This window comes from Palaemon carinicauda, chromosome 18 (genome assembly GCF_036898095.1).
Source record: "Palaemon carinicauda isolate YSFRI2023 chromosome 18, ASM3689809v2, whole genome shotgun sequence".
Classification (NCBI taxonomy): Eukaryota; Metazoa; Arthropoda; class Malacostraca; order Decapoda; family Palaemonidae; genus Palaemon; species Palaemon carinicauda.
The window spans coordinates 4,134,908-4,151,066 of record NC_090742.1 but is presented as its reverse complement, the minus strand read 5'-3'; the positions used below and the strand labels follow the sequence as shown (position 1 = coordinate 4,151,066).

Genomic DNA, 16,159 nt, shown 5'->3' with positions numbered 1-16,159 from the left:
AAAAAGTCAGTCACACATAAAGTATATAATGCTTTGCATATCCAATACAATTATAGTATTATAAAAGCTCATCTGTTGTAGAGGCAGTTTGAGTTACAAGATCAAAATCTTTTCGGGGGACAGGGATTACGGATAAAAAAGGAATAAAAGTTTTTTCTACTTAGCTGACCACGTCTGCTTACTTCAAAGGCAACCTGAGAGTGAAATAATTTAATCAGGTTGTCTGTCTAAAAACTATTACATAGAAAACAAACTCCAAAAACAAGGTAATTCAATATTTCAGTTTAAAATAATCTAAATTTCAAAAAATTGAAGCTAGAAAAGTCAAAAGCCATTTACTATTACAGTACCATTATAATTGGCAATAAAAATAATCACCATTATTGGAAATTTGATGAGACAAAAATAAAATGAATACTTTAAAAGTAATCTTTATTCTTTCTAGCTATACAGAACCCACGTCCTTTAAAATAGGGGAATGTCTTCCGCAGAGCTAAAACAGCTCTTGAAATCATTAACAAGATGGCTAACTTAAATTGGCTGGTGCAATCGAGTAGCCCAGTCCACCTGCCTGTCAAAGAATTTTGACCTTTGGTGCAGACCTTAGAGGAGTGGCTGAGGAGGAAAGTTCAACTTTAGGACTTAGGTTTATATAGCTTTTCCATGGTCCCGTATAGGAGCAAAGAAGATGACTCCAGCATCCTACTATTTGCCAACCATAGGAATGGGCAGCCTTTACTTGGCAAGTACCTGGTATGTGGTTAAAGAAGGAATCCCTGGAGTATGATGACCAATGAGTTGGTATATATTTCATCGTCCTCCCCATTTACGGGAAGGATGGGGGAGAACTCTTTTATTAATCTAGTTTAAAAAGAATGGTTCTCAGATGTGTGGCTTATCAGCATCAAAGTCAAATCCAGAAAGTAACGGTAGTATACAACCACTCCATACCCAAGAGAGGTTCAGAAAAAAACCCAGTCATCCCACCTTCCATTCTAGACTCACATTTACACATTACCATAGACAAGATGCTTCCTGTCTCGTGCAAGACCTGGGCTGACTATACAACCAGTTGAGCAGCCACCACAGAAATAAGAACTATCTTGTCTAGGGACTTTTAGGTCTAGACTCCCATAAGTAAAAGGCTGTGAAGGTTATTTGGCATTTCAAAAATCCTCCCTTCAATACTTGGCCAACTGCACGATTTCTCTTGAAGGCCAAGGTGTGCCCATGTCCCCAACTTGGTGAGCTCTAGTCCAAGCTGGTATCTTACCCTCCCAGCAGTCGAATCATAGACTTTATGGATAGTCTCATGAAATGAGAAAGAAATTGTTCTTCGACTCCTCTTTATTGCTTCTGCCAGTACTACGTAAGAAGAGCTGACACTCAGGCTAAATTAGTCCTCTTAAGATAGCAATACAGAGCTCTAACAGGACACAAAAGCATTTCCTCTAAATTACCCCCTGACGCATTACAAAAAAAAAAAAGGGGGGGGGAGAATAGAGAAGGCTTCAAACCTGAGGTAGTGTTTCGAGGAGTTCTGGCATACACTTGAAAAGAGACCTCATTCCACACCTCAGCATTAGTTATTACTGAAGAGAGGCAATGCAACTTCTTATTTTCTTTGCCAACGCTGTGTGTGTGTCATATTCTTATTACTATAATCAATTTATTGCTGAAACAATATTTAAGGAAAGTCTAAGGAAATATATATTACTGTGTCCACTTTGATCCGGTTTTCATAGTCAGTCGGTTTTATCTTTCAATGACTGAATGTTATTTTAGCCCCTGATTCACTTAAATCAGGTAGCATATATTACTTTTTATAATTTCAGTTTATCAAATGTATACTTTGTTTTTTCAATATAATAATTAGTAGTTGGTATATTCTTCTAAGGAATAAATTCCCTACCTGATGTTCAGCTGAACATTACATTCAGTATCAAGACTTTATAATTCTTCTTCAGTCAAAGAAGAGGTTAACTACTGCACTGCAATTATTCAGTGGCTACTTTCCAATTGGTAAGGGTAGAAGAGACGCTTTAGCTATGATAAGCAGCTCTCCTAGGAGAAGAACACTATGGGTAGTACCATAGTCTGTACCATGGTCTTTCACTGTCTTGAGTTAGAGTTCTCTTGTTCGAGGGTGCACTCTGGCACACTGTTTCCTTATTTCCTTTCCTCACTGGTATATTTTCCCTGCTGGAGCCATTGTGCGTATAGCATCGTGCTTTTCCCACTGGGTTTGTAGTTTAGCTAGGCTGGAAAGAACCCTCATTGCTGACACAGGAGGAGAGGAAAAGGATAAGCTATTGGTTAACTGAACAGGAAAGGAAGTATTAACAAAAGGAGTGGCAACAAAGGAAGTTTGCATAAAATTAAAGATTTGTTCCCTAAAAGAAGCAAATTTTAATTAAAGCTCAGCGATTTCAGTCCTATCATACACTAAGCTCTACCTCAAACTCAATTCTGAAGTGATAGAAGACAAAAGAGTAATAGCAAGATCTGAATTATACCATCAAACACTACCCACTTCTTTCTTTCTTATTTTTTTCATCACTTTTCCACACACTTTTAGCAACCAATCAATTATGCTTCCTGTCATTTATTAATCAAAATACCTAAAACACACTGAATATCTTTTGTCTAACTCTCACTAATAACCCTACAAGCAACATACACAGTACAGCATGATGATCTATGTCTTATAACAACAAACATACACAGTGCATGAGGGTCTATGTCTCATAATAACAATTATAACAAACATACACAGCACATGAGGGACTATGTCTCATAATAACAATAACAACAAACATACACAGCACATGAGGGACTATGTCTCATAATAACAATTATAACAAACATACACAGCATACTGTATAAGGGTCTATGTTTTATAATAAACTATTTATGGAAAATTTGACAGAAAAAGGCATATTAAAAGCAGACATGCCATCCTAAACCAGAAATAAGTCCAATGCACACAAATCAAACCAAAAGAAAATAAACACCAATCAGGGCATGAGAGATGAAGGTTGACCCGCATTTACGAACCACATACTGTACATGATATGAGAGAGTTGGTTTGGGCAAGTCTCCTAAACTATCGAGCATGGTCTCAACCAACCAGTCCCACAAAATAATACCATGCAAGATGGTCTCTGGAGGTGAGGGATATAAAGGTTGAAGAAAAAGTTTTCATTTTGATTTCAAGGTCAAGAACCTTACACTTCTTATATATTAAACTTGAGACTCCTAGGTAAGCTTTATCAAATCAATAGCGCACAATAAGCACCATAATTTCTTGAAGTAACTAAAATTCTAAAAGATGATCTTGAATCTTATAACAGTTTTACAAAACCACTATTGTTCAATCAAAACTTTAAGAATATTTTCATATATTTATACTTACAAACCAAATATAAAAAAAAATCTTTCTTCAGAATATACTATACCTGTAAAAATAGTATCCGAATTAAATTTGAAAGAAGAATGCAAGAGTGTTTCGGCAGTAACAGGTAAGGCCTCTACGCTATCACCATCACAGCGATATATCCCACCATCGAGTGAAGGAATCAGACGTACCCACTCTCCACGAGACGTCACCTCTAACTGAAATAGAAGAAACAAAAAAATAATGAGCTAAGGTGTACAATAAATTCATCTTAATGTAAGATCATCTATATTTAATACTACAGTAGACCACCGCCATACAACATTAATCCGTTCCGGAGTTGGTATCGTATGGTGAAAATGTCGTATGGCGGGAAATAAAATAGCTAATGCGTGCAAAACCCCAGGTAAAAACATTGAAAATTAGTACGCAACAAAATAGTATAGTAAGCACTGTACTACAGTATACTTACATATAATATACATGTACTGTACAGTATACAATTAAATAACATTACAGGTATAAATAAAAATTATATACTATACAGTACTGTAAAGGAAAAAAGGGATTTTGACGAAGGAAAAATCTATTTCTGGGCGAGAGACCTGTGCCGCCTAGTGAAATGCTCCTTTAGCATCATTTCTAAGGTATATAACTGCTAAATAATACCAGAGAAAAAATTGCATAGGAATGCAAGGTGTGAACCCAGCTCGCTCACCTGAAAGGTGTCGGTATAAGTAATACGGACGTGAAAATCACATGCAGAGGTCTCGTACCAATTAGATATCTCCTCAACATCCGCTTAAATCTGTAAGTAAATGCTGGCTTTACAATCATATCTTCAATGATCTTGTTCCCAACTGATTCAAAGGCATGTACATTCACATCTGGTCCAGCCACTATTCCATTGACAATGTTTCTCAGAGTAGTATCAGATGTGAAGGGTGAACAGGCTGCAATCTTTGTCTGAATTTTATCAAGATCAGATGCATCTCTTTTGATACATGCCTCAGTTGAAACTTTGTGTTGTGGACTTGTAGTATAGGTTAGATCAGTAAAATCTTGCATTGTACTGATGAACTCAGATGCTGCAGGTGCGTATAAGTTCCAAAGATTACGCATCTCCTCGGTCATCCCACTGCCATGGGTTAGATCACCAGTGCTCTTTAGAGACCTCATCAATGTTTGTTCTATGACAAGATCACTACCTAGTCCTGCCCAGCAATGATTGCTCCTTCGAACATGAAAACCATCAAGGAACTTTCGATAAATATCTGGGTGCTTTTCCTCCAGGTTGCTGCAGGAACTCCCAAGCCGAGAACTTCTCCCGTGTCATATCAGACTCTCGCTCTATAAGCCAGCTTAAAAGTAGGGAAAGCAAAGGCTGTCTCCCCCAAACTCCTCCTGGTGATAAACCAGTCGCCTAGCAAACGTAAAGCTCTCTTAGAAGAGCGAGAGAGCACTAGCTTATAAAACAACGGCTTCGAAGTAGCTAGGCCTAGTGTAAACTCTGACGTTTAGGCGAACGAGGAGCAGCAGTTACAAAAAGATCCGGACAAAGATCCTTAAAAATCAGCATGATTTATTTAAAGTCCATAGAGGGCTGAGCAGCTTTAGGCTCCTCTCCGTCTGACAGAGTCCTCAAGGGAATATCAGTAGGAGGGGGAACAGCAACTTCCTCATCTGAAGGAACCTTGTCCGACAATAGCCGAGTCTCAAGCAAGGGAGAGACCTGCCGTGGTGGCAATGCTTGACAAACAGAGTCCACACGCAAAGGAGCAACAGTAGCAGTCAAGGACGCTATGTCATGTAACTGCTTAAAGGACTGACCAGCAACAACCAACAGGTGCGGGAGGACGCTCAACGTCAACTCGAGACTGCCTTGACTGCCTAGACTGAGCAGTCAAAACAACTCTTGACTGCAGTGCTTGACGCTCAACGTCAAAACAAGTCAACTTCGCTGGTTGGCGAACGTCCTGAACGTCAACAAGAGCATGCGGCAGCGGCTGAACGTCCACAAGCGGCTGAAAGTCAACACTGGACTGCATCGAGTGAGGCTCTACAAAACGTGACTGACGTGACTTTGTAACGTCAACGTCAACAGGACGAGCAAAGGTTCGTTTGGGCGGCTGACGGCCAGGATCTCGATCAGCTAAGCGGCGAGGATCATCGTGAACCTGCTCAGCAGAATAGTCCTCCATAAGAGAGGCAAGCTTATTCTGCATGTCTTGCCGTACAACCCATTTAGGATCAACGGGAATGGTTGCGGTAAGAGACGAGGGTAACGTCTGTGACTGCAAAACCTTGCCTACAAAAACTCTCTCGGAGCCTGTGTTACGCTTTTGTTTAGGCGGCGAGCAGTCTTCCGATGACTGCATAGGGTCAGAGCTGTCCTAATAGTTAAAACCAGGACGCTGGACCTGTCCTGAAAGGACTGACTTTCGCTTAAAGGGCCTCGAAACCTTGTTCCACGGTTTCTTATGCGAAAAACCTTCGGATGACGAGGAGAACATCGTCTCGCTCGTCTTATGGTAGGGGCGGTGTTGATGAGACACGCCTGAAACCATAGAGGGAACGTCTGTTCACTGATCAAGTCCTCTCGAACCCATAAGTCGTACGACATTACTTCTCCCCTGGGCTTGGGAGCTTGCAAGAGGTCTCGGACTAGGCGAACGACAGGCACGAACAGACGAACCCTCGGTCGCAACACTGATAACACTATGCGCAATTATCACTTTATCACTACGATTTTCTGTTTTGCACTTATTTCACTGAAATCGAATTTTTTAACAATTCACATAAGGTATGAATAAAACTGATTTCTACCTGAAGCACGCAATTCTACCCTCATCAAAAGGTTATAATTGCGAAATCAGTCGTATAATGTAAGCACATTAATACAAGCAAAAAACAGTAAACATATTTTAAGATAAAAAGATCAGTGGCTGGGAAGGAGACTAAACACTAGTTCATTCAAAACTACGTTTTCAATCTCTCACCGTACAGTGCCTTGGGACGAGAATAAAAACTAAAAACGTTTTATCCTTTCTCCCCGTACAGAGACTAGAGACGAGAGTAAAAACTGACTCGAGAACAACGTTACTCGCTTGGGACGAGAATAAAGATCGGAACGTTCTCTCTCCTCTCTCTCTCTCCGTCTCTATCTCTCTCTCTCTCTCCGTCTCTATCTCTCTCTCTCTCTCTCTCTCTCTCTTGATTTCGCACCGAAGAGAAGAGCCCACTTACCTTTCGTCAATAAACAGGTTATTTGACCAAAGGAAAAAACTGAAAGGTTTTTCAATTAAAAAGTTCCTTTAAAATAGTATTTAAAACATTTAAGCTTTGAAAGAAGAATGAACAAAACATCAGAATCGATTTACTCTTTCTGCAAAGTGACACCGTGATACTCTCTCTCTCTATCGTAACGATAGAGCGCAAACTGCGTAGCATAAATAAACTAAACGTTAGTTCATCTTTGAAACAGTACGAAGACTATTCAAAGAAAATCTTACATAAAATATCTACTAAAAAATATTCATTTAATAAGTTTTAAATCATTTGCTCTGTAAAAGTTATTTACGATTGAAAGGGCTCAACGTTGTTTAACTTCGGTTTCCAAGTTAGGACCGCCTACTCTCAGGAAAGGTCGCATATAAACAAATCATTAAAATTTATCTTGATGTTTATTATAAATGGAAAGCTAATCGAAGAGGCCTAATTGAGATATAAAATATATAGAGGAAAATCTATAATTAATTTATAACGTGATAAGATAATTGCTAAAAGCCTAAAACACACTTCCGTACTAAGGGAAGGGTCGGCCATTTAAAAGTCAAAGAAAGTTCAAAAAAACAATTCAAAGTCATCAAAAATAAAATCTATCCAAAAACGAGTTCAAGATTTAAGTTGAAGATAAAACACCTGCACTGCGAAAGCTCAAACCAAAAGGAAGTACTTCACCAAATATGTTGAGAAAACTCCAGGTTATACAGCGAGTATTGATACGTCTTGTCGTTAAAGCCGACAAGAGAAAAAATTGGGTCTGTTTACATGTATATGCGGTATCTGGCCGATAGTTGGCGCTGGTGGGCACACCCGCAACCTTCATAGCGATCGCTCGCGAGTTTTTGTGTGTGTTTTCTGTCGAGCCGCTGGAGCAGCAGCTATTATATATTCACCGGCTAAGTTAAATACTTAAAATTGCTATTCTTTAAATAGTTAATTGCACATTAAGAAAGCATGAACTTTTGTTTTTAAATTTTGGGTGTGTTTTAAAAATCGAGTATTGTTGACTTCTTTTTGTTTTACTTTAGGCTGTGATCAGATCAGCTGACGTCTAGCTGCCGCTCTTGAGAGCGTACGAATACACTAACAAAGTATCGTTTATACCATTTCTTAACTTATTCAAACTGTCTATATAGTTGATATTACATAAGCACCAATGCGTTATAACCCATCAAATATTTTTGTTTATTACATTTAAAACAACACACACTCTCTCTCTCTCTCTCCCCCTCTCTCTCTCTCTCTCTCTCTCTCTCTCTCTCTCTCTCTCTCTCTCTCTCTCTCTCTCTCTCTCTCTGTGGGCTACTTTTCACTACCTCCCATTCCTTACCTATCTCTATCTCTCTAACAAATGATATCTTTGTTGCTCCTCAAGTTTCATTTATATTGAAAATCAATCATGATTCAATTTTCCTTACTTTCTCCAATCTCGCACCATCGGTCACATCGCGGTATTTTCGAAATTTCCGGAAAATCCGCGATATATGTATATACATGCGTTATGAAAAAAATCCGCAAAGTGGTGAATCCGCGATAGTCGAACCGCGAAGTAGCGAGGGATCACTGTACACTTAATAATAAATTTATTCTTACTATTAAACACTTAAAATTAAAAATGCTTTTTTTTTAAATTTTTGTTTATTGAAATTTTTTTCATGTTTTTTTTTTTAGAACTTAAAAAATTACTCTTTTTTAGCTTTATTAATAGAATAACTTATCATCTTTGCTTTCTGACACTTCTCTTTTGGAGAACTATCTATCCAAAGAAGCCTGTTTCTGACGACTCCTCAAAATATTTCTAAAATGACTCATACACTTGTCATTAACACTCTCCAGAAGACGACCTGTGTGAAGTTTATCTGGGTGTTGTTTTTCAATGAATCTCGTAAGGTTTTCATACCAACCGATAGCTTCCCTTATTTCTACCGATGTCGTTTCTTCAGTCTCCCCCCCGTCCTCGTCACCACTCGAGCTGTGCTCTTCTTGAATGATGGTCAACTGCATTGCCTCCAACTCCTTCAAGTCTTCAGTCGTAAGCTCCTCCCTGTGCTCCTTGATAAGGTTATCGACGTCAGCCTCATCGACAACAAACCCCATGCACATGCCTTCTTCGTATTTCTTTAATATCTCCAGCTTCGTTTCCATAGTAATCATCTTCTTACTTTTCCCTTTAACATCACTAGCAATCTTGGGACCCATGGCTAACGAATTAAAGTTGGAATTAAGCACTAAAATGCACAAAAAATACGATATCGCAAGCACTCACACGAGATCAAGTCTTTACGAAACGCACACGAGATTCTGAACTGAGCGCGATTAACAAAGAGAGAGACTGAGGCACCATCTCTCTAAGGCATTGTAGGAGGGATTTCAGCCAATAGCGTATCGGCATCTTAGTGACGCCGTGGTAATAGGAGAGTGACTCGTACAGTCGTACGCGTAAAAACCGCCAAATATGGAGTTTTTATGATAAAACAAAGTTTTATGAATACTTACCTGGCAGTTATATATACATAGCTAATAATCTCTATTTCGGCAGAATTTTTCTAAACGTGGCAACCGCCTTGTGGTGGTTGGGTGGTAACACCCGTTAAAGGGTGGTAGGAGGAATCATTCCCGTTTTCTGTTCTTCAGTTCATCTCTGCCGGCCGGATCGACAACACGTTGGTCCGTCATTAAGAGTTTTTCTTCGCTTTCCCTGCTCGGTGTACCAGTCTGCTTTTTTGGTGAAGTACTCTGATTTGGGGTTTTGGCGATCGTGTTTTTTTTGTTTTCTCTTAGCTTTTTTGCTGTTTTCAATTCGATGCCGGAAAGTGGGGAATATGTCGTAACAAGAGGACGAAAAAATATCGTATTCCACACTGTAACGTGAAAAAAACGTAAGCTGGGGACGCCGTACCACGGGGGTCTACTGTATTCAAGTTCATGATAAGCAAAGAACTGTATACTTAATTGCAGGTGCTCTCACACAAACTTCTATAATGCATACACACTACCCTCCTTTTATCCACAGATTTACTTATATGAAGTTGCTCAATTGGAACCATTGAAAAAAATGTACGCAGATATTCACTTGTAAAGCAAAAAAATACAAAAGTTTGACAAAAAGAAAGAAAGATTCCAGAGAAAGAGATCACTAAACATTCCCCCGCAGCCAAAGAAAATTCCCCTCTCATACATATTCCCCACCATGGGACTTCTCGTTTTATAGTTAGAAGATATTTTACTCCAGATCTCTTACATAGGCTAAATCAAATAAAAATTATAGAAAGTTCATCATATTCAATTTTATGTCTAAAGAGCTGCCCCAAAGAAATCTGCCCCAGATGGAGTGTCTTTGAATTGTTCTCCTTGCTCAACTAAGTGATGAGAACCTTCTCTGATCTGCCTCCCCCGCTAGGTGCGTGTTGGGAAGGATGGTACATAACGTGAACACATCTACTACGGAAGACTATTTTAGCATGTTCTGCAAGATGAAGGGTTACTTGTCCGGAACGCTTACTTCCCCAATAATACGTTTCAGTATGTGTTATAGGTGTTCACACACCAGCTACGTCTGCTCGGTCTCGACTGGGGTCTGCCCTCGTCCCCTTTCCTTCTTCAGAATTCTAGAGATGACAACATAGCAGGAGTAGTGGAGTGAAATCGACGATACATCCCTTGCCTGTAGCCAAGCCTTTGCATGCAATGCCTGACAAGGAAACAGTAACCAAAGAACTGGACGACCAACTGGACAGTCTCTTAAGACTTGACCAATTCCTCTGCATGGTTACATGGGAGGAGCAGCACTGTACCAAATTCAGCCTTACTAACGAAAAAGTGCTTCAGTATGAGGCACATGAGCTCATACTTCTGCTATCAGTGCGACCTTCATCCCTCAGTTACCTTAGGACATTACCAAGACCCTTCGGTGACACAATCGCCACACACAATCTATATGCGAACAAACGAGCTCCACAAACACCTTCCCCAACTTGTACTTAGCCTTATTCCAGGGGAATGCGTGCCGAATATAATTCCCACCGCGTGAAAACTGTCAGCACGCATAATTCCCAGTCTTGTACTGGGTGCAGCCCCTGCATACATTGCTACCCTTGACAAAGAATCGTCGTGGAGTGCATACAGTACTGAGAATGTGCCCACTCAGGTAGATGACCCCTGGAACTTCTCTAGAATAAAATGGATATTTATGGCTTTCCATCTTTAAGCCTGATACATCAAGTCAAGTGTTGACAACCCCAAATATCAGGACAACCCTGGTGGTTCCAAGTGGCCAGAGGCTGAGTAGTTTCCAGATTTGCTGATGCTCCTTGTCATTGTATTGAGAGAACTACCCTACCCATCTGCTATTGGTGTTGTAGACAACATACTTCCCTTGTCAGAACCCGTCTACTGTACAATTGATATCAACTTCCCAGTCTTCCTTTGCCATGAGAATCTCCCAGTTCCACTGTGAAATACTATTGCTCTGCCTTGAGCCAGGTCTTTAGACTGAAGGGCTTGGACCTCTCCTCTTCGTGGAAGTTGTCCATACTGTATTCATAGCGAGCTTCAAGTGGTCTTGCCGCCTAGAAAATTCAGACAACCGGTGTGGGGCATCACGAGAGTTCTCAGCTCACCCAAGCAGTCTTAATACGAAGCCCTGAAGAGAACATCAGATCACGATCCGACACTCGTAAAAGTCTTTCTACTTGCCTTGGCCACAGAAAAGATAGTGGGCAGGTTACATGGTATCTTGTATGCCATGAGTCATTCTGTGGGATGGAAGTAGGTCTCCCGTACATTTATTCAGGGGTTCAAATTCAAGACCAAGAATTCAGATATCCACAAACACAAGATGGAGGCCTCATCCATCTCCTCTCTCAAAGTCATGACTAGCAATCGGGATGACCTACTTCCACATCCTTTGAGAGCACTACCTCAAGAAAAATGATATTTTGATTATAAAATAAATTTTTGAATATACTTACCCGGTGAATATATAGCTGCAACTCTGTTGCTCGACAGACAAACTCTACGGAAAAACTCGCCAGCGATCGCTACACAGGTTGCGGGTGTGCCCAACAGCGCCATCTGTCGACCAGATACCCAGCTCTTATGTAAACAAAGACTCAATTTTCTCCTCGTCCCACTGCGTCTCTATTGGGGAGGAAGGGAGGGTCATTTAATTTATATATTCACCGGGTAAGTATATTCAAAAATTTATTTTATAATTAAAATATCATTTTTAAATATTTAACTTAGCCGGTGAATATATAGCTGATTCACACCCAGGATGGTGGGTAGAGACCAGTAATATATGTTTACATTTTATGAGCTAAGAGTTTTTTATTTCATTTTAGAAGTTATCAAAATAACAAAAACAAAATAAATAGGTACCTGGTAAGGAAGTCGACTTGAACAATTACTCTGCCTTTTAAGTACGTCTTCCTTACGGAGCCTCGCGATCCTCTTAGGATGCTGATCGACCCCTAGGAGCTGAAGTATCAAGGGTTGCAACCCATACAACAGGACCTCATCAAACCCCTAATCTAGGCGCTCTCAAGAAATGACTTTGACCACCCGCCAAATCAACCAGGATGCGAAAGGCTTCTTAGCCTTCCGGACAACCCATAAAAACAACATTAAAAACATTTCAAGAGAAAGATTAAAAGGGTATGGAATTAGGGAATTGTAGTGGTTGAGCCCTCACCCACTACTGCACTCGCTGCTACGAATGGTCCGAGTGTGTAGCAGTCCTCGTAAAGAGACTGGACATCCTTTAGATAAAAAGACGCGAACACTGACTTGCTTCTCCAATAGGTTGCGTCCATTATACTTCGCAGAGATCTATTTTGCTTAAAGGCCACGGAAGTTGCAACAGCTCTAACTTCGTGTGTCCTCACCTTAAGCAAAGCTTGGTCTTCCTCACTCAGATGTGAATGAGCTTCTCGTATTAACAGTCTGATAAAGTAGGATAAAGCATTCTTTGACATAGGCAAAGATGGTTTCTTAACTGAACACCATAAAGCTTCAGATTGGCCTCGTAAAGGTTTAGTGCGCTTTAAATAGAACTTAAGAGCTCTCACAGGGCATAAGACTCTTTCTAGTTCATTGCCTACAATCTCCGATAAGCTGGGAATATCGAACGATTTAGGCCAAGGTCGAGAAGGCAGCTCATTTTTGGCTAGAAAACCAAGTTGTAGCGAACATGTGGCTTTTTCTGACGAAAATCCGATGTTCTTGCTGAAGGCATGAATCTCACTGACTCTTTTAGCTGAGGCTAAGCATACCAGGAAAAGTGTCTTTAAAGTGAGATCTTTCAGGGAGGCTGATTGTAGCAGCTCAAACCTGTCTGACATGAGGAATCTTAGTACCACGTCTAAATTCCAACCAGGTGTAACCAAACGACGCTCCTTAGTGGTCTCAAAAGACTTAAGGAGGTCTTGAAGATCTTTATTGTTGGAAAGATCTAAGCCTCTATGCCGGAAGACCGATGCCAACATGCTTCTGTAGCCCTTGATAGTGGGAGCTGAAAGGGATCGTCCTTTTCTCAGGTATAAGAGAAAGTCAGCTATCTGAGCTACAGAGGTACTGGTTGAGGATACAGAGACTGACTTGCACCAGTCTCGGAAGACTTCCCACTTCGATTGGTAGACTCTAAGGGTGGATGCTCTCCTTCCTCTAGCAATCGCACTGGCTGCCTCCTTCGAAAAGCCTCTAGCTCTCGAGAGTCTTTCGATAGACTGAAGGCAGTCAGACGAAGAGCGAGGAGGCTTTGGTGTACCTTCTTGACGTGTGGCTGACGTAGAAGGTCCACCCTTAGAGGAAGACTTCTGGGAACGTCTACTAGCCATCGAAGTACCTCGGTGAACCATTCTCTCGCGGGCCAGAGGGGAGCAACTAGCGTCAACCTTGTCCCTTCGTGAGAGGCGAACTTCTGCAGTACCTTGTTGACAATCTTGAACGGTGGGAATGCGTAGAGATCTAGATGTGACCAATCTAGGAGAAAGGCATCTATATGTATTGCTGCTGGGTCCGGGACTGGTGAGCAATAGATTGGAAGCCTCTTGGTCAGTGAGGTTGCAAAGAGATCTATGGTTGGTTGGCCCCAAGTGGCCCAAAGTCTCTTGCATACATCCTTGTGGAGGGTCCATTCTGTTGGAATTACTTGCCCTTTCCGACTGAGACAATCTGCCATGACATTCAAGTTGCCTTGGATGAACCTCGTTACTAGTGAGATGTCTTGACCTTTTGACCAGATGAGCAGGTCCCTTGCGATCTCGTACAACGTCAGTGAGTGGGTCCCTCCTTGCTTGGAGATGTACGCCAAGGCAGTGGTGTTGTCTGAGTTCACTTCCACCACTTTGCCTCGAAGGAGAGACCTGAAGCTTTTCAAGGCCAGATGTACTGCCAACAGCTCCTTGCAGTTGATATGCATGTTCCTCTGACTCGAGTTACACAGTCCTGAGCATTCCCGACCGTCTAATGTCGCGCCCCAGCCCACGTCCGATGCGTCCGAGAAGAGAACGTGGTTGGGAGTCTGAACAGCCAGGGGAAGACCCTCTCTTTAGTTGATATTGTCCTTCCACCAAGTCAGACAAGACTTCATCTTTTCGGAAATCGGGATCGAGACCGCTTCTAGCGTCTTGTCCTTTTTCCAGTGAAAAGCTAGATGGTATTGAAGCGGACGGAGGTGTAGTCTTCCTAATGACACAAATTGTTCCAGGGATGATAGCGTCCCTACCAGACTCATCCACAGCCTGACTGAGCAGCGTTCCTTCTTCAGCATGTTCTGGATGAATAACAGGGCTTGACTTATTCTGGGGGCCGACGGAAAAGCCCGAAAAGCTAGACTGTGAATCTCCATCCCTAAATACACAATAGTTTGGGATGGGACCAGTTGTGACTTTTCCAAATTGACTAGGAGTCCCAATTCCTTGGTCAGATCTAGAGTCCACTTTAGATCCTTCAGACAGCGACGACTGGAAGAGGCTCTGAGAAGCCAGTCGTCCAAATAAAGGGAGGCTCGGATGTCCGATAAATGGAGGAATTTGGCAACCTTCCTCATCAGCCTCGTAAACACGAGAGGAGCTGTGCTTAGGCCAAAGCACAAGGCCCGAAACTGGTAGACCACCTTTTCGAAAACGAATCTCAGAAAAGGTTGGGAGTCTGGGTGGATGGGGACGTGGAAGTAGGCGTCCCTTAGGTCTAAAGAGACCATCCAGTCTTCCCTTCTGACCGCTGCTAAGACTGACTTTGTGGTCTCCATGGAGAACTTCGTCTTTGTGACAAAGACATTCAGAGCACTGACGTCTAGCACCGGCCTCCACCCTCCAGTCTTCTTTGAAACCAAGAAGAGGCGGTTGTAGAATCCCAGAGATTGAAGGTCCGAGACTTTGACCACCGCTCCCTTCTCTAGCAAAAGAGACACTTCCCGTTTCAAGGCTCGTCTCTTTTCTTCCTCTCTGTACCTGGGAGAGAGATCGATGGGAGACGTTGCTAGAGGGGGTTTTCGTACAAAAGGGATCTTGTACCCCTCTCTGAGCAACTTCACAGATTGTGCATCTGCGCCTCTCTTCTCCCAGGCCTGCCAGAAGTTTTAACGGTCGTGAGACCTTGGTCCAAAGTTTCTTGCGAGAAACACCTTCAGACGACGAGGTATAAATGGGCTCTCTCGTCTTAGGTAGGAAGGGGCGATCTTGGGGAGATACGCCCGATACCACGGAGGGAACGTCTGTTCGCTGATTAAAGCCTCTCGAACCCATGCGTCGTACGACATTGCTTCTCCCCTGGACTTGGGAGCTTGCAAGAGGTCCCGGACTAGGAGGACGACAGGCACGAACAGACGAACCCTCAAGCGCAACACTGTCCACAACACTATCACTTGGCACTTTAGCACTTCCCACTGCACTTTGGCACTTAAGCTCCTTAACATCCGCCATGAGCTGATTGCGGTCACTTGCAAGGGACTCAACTCTCTCACCCAGAGCCTGGATGGCACGCATCATGTCAGCCATCGATGGTTCCTGAGTGCTAGGAGGGGGGTTAGGAACAACCACTACAGGGGAAGGAATAGGTTGTGGGGCATGAGGAGAGGATACATCAATAGATCGAGAAGAACTTCTCCTAACTCTATCTCTCTCTAGCCTACGTGTATACTTTTGAAATTCGATAAAATCGAATTCCGAAAGGCCAACGCACTCCTCACACCGATCTTCCAATTGACAGGTTTTACCCCGACAATTGGAACAAACAGTGTGAGGGTCGATAGAAGCCTTCGGAAGACGCCTAGAACAGTCCCTAGCATTGCATTTCCTAAATTTGGGAACTTGTGAAGGGTCAGCCATTTTGAATTGGTCAAGGGAAAATTCCAAAAAACGATCTAAGTCATCAACAAAGAATCCGATACAAAAAAGAGTTCAAGGATTTGTTTGAAGAAAAACCCTGCACAGCGAAAGCTCAAAACCAGAATATAGTACTTCACCAATTAGATGT

At 41.9% G+C, this 16,159-nt stretch overlaps 1 protein-coding gene across 1 annotated transcript in view; it reads right to left on the bottom strand.

Moving 5' to 3' along the window:
- Positions 1-16,159, bottom strand: part of LOC137657593 (eukaryotic translation initiation factor 2-alpha kinase-like) — a 113,786-nt gene that overhangs the window by 82,271 nt on the left and 15,356 nt on the right. Inside the window, exon 3 of the mRNA XM_068391944.1 lies at positions 3,459-3,615. Within this exon, the coding sequence (XP_068248045.1) occupies positions 3,459-3,615 (157 nt within the window). The remainder of the gene's footprint in view (positions 1-3,458; positions 3,616-16,159) is intronic.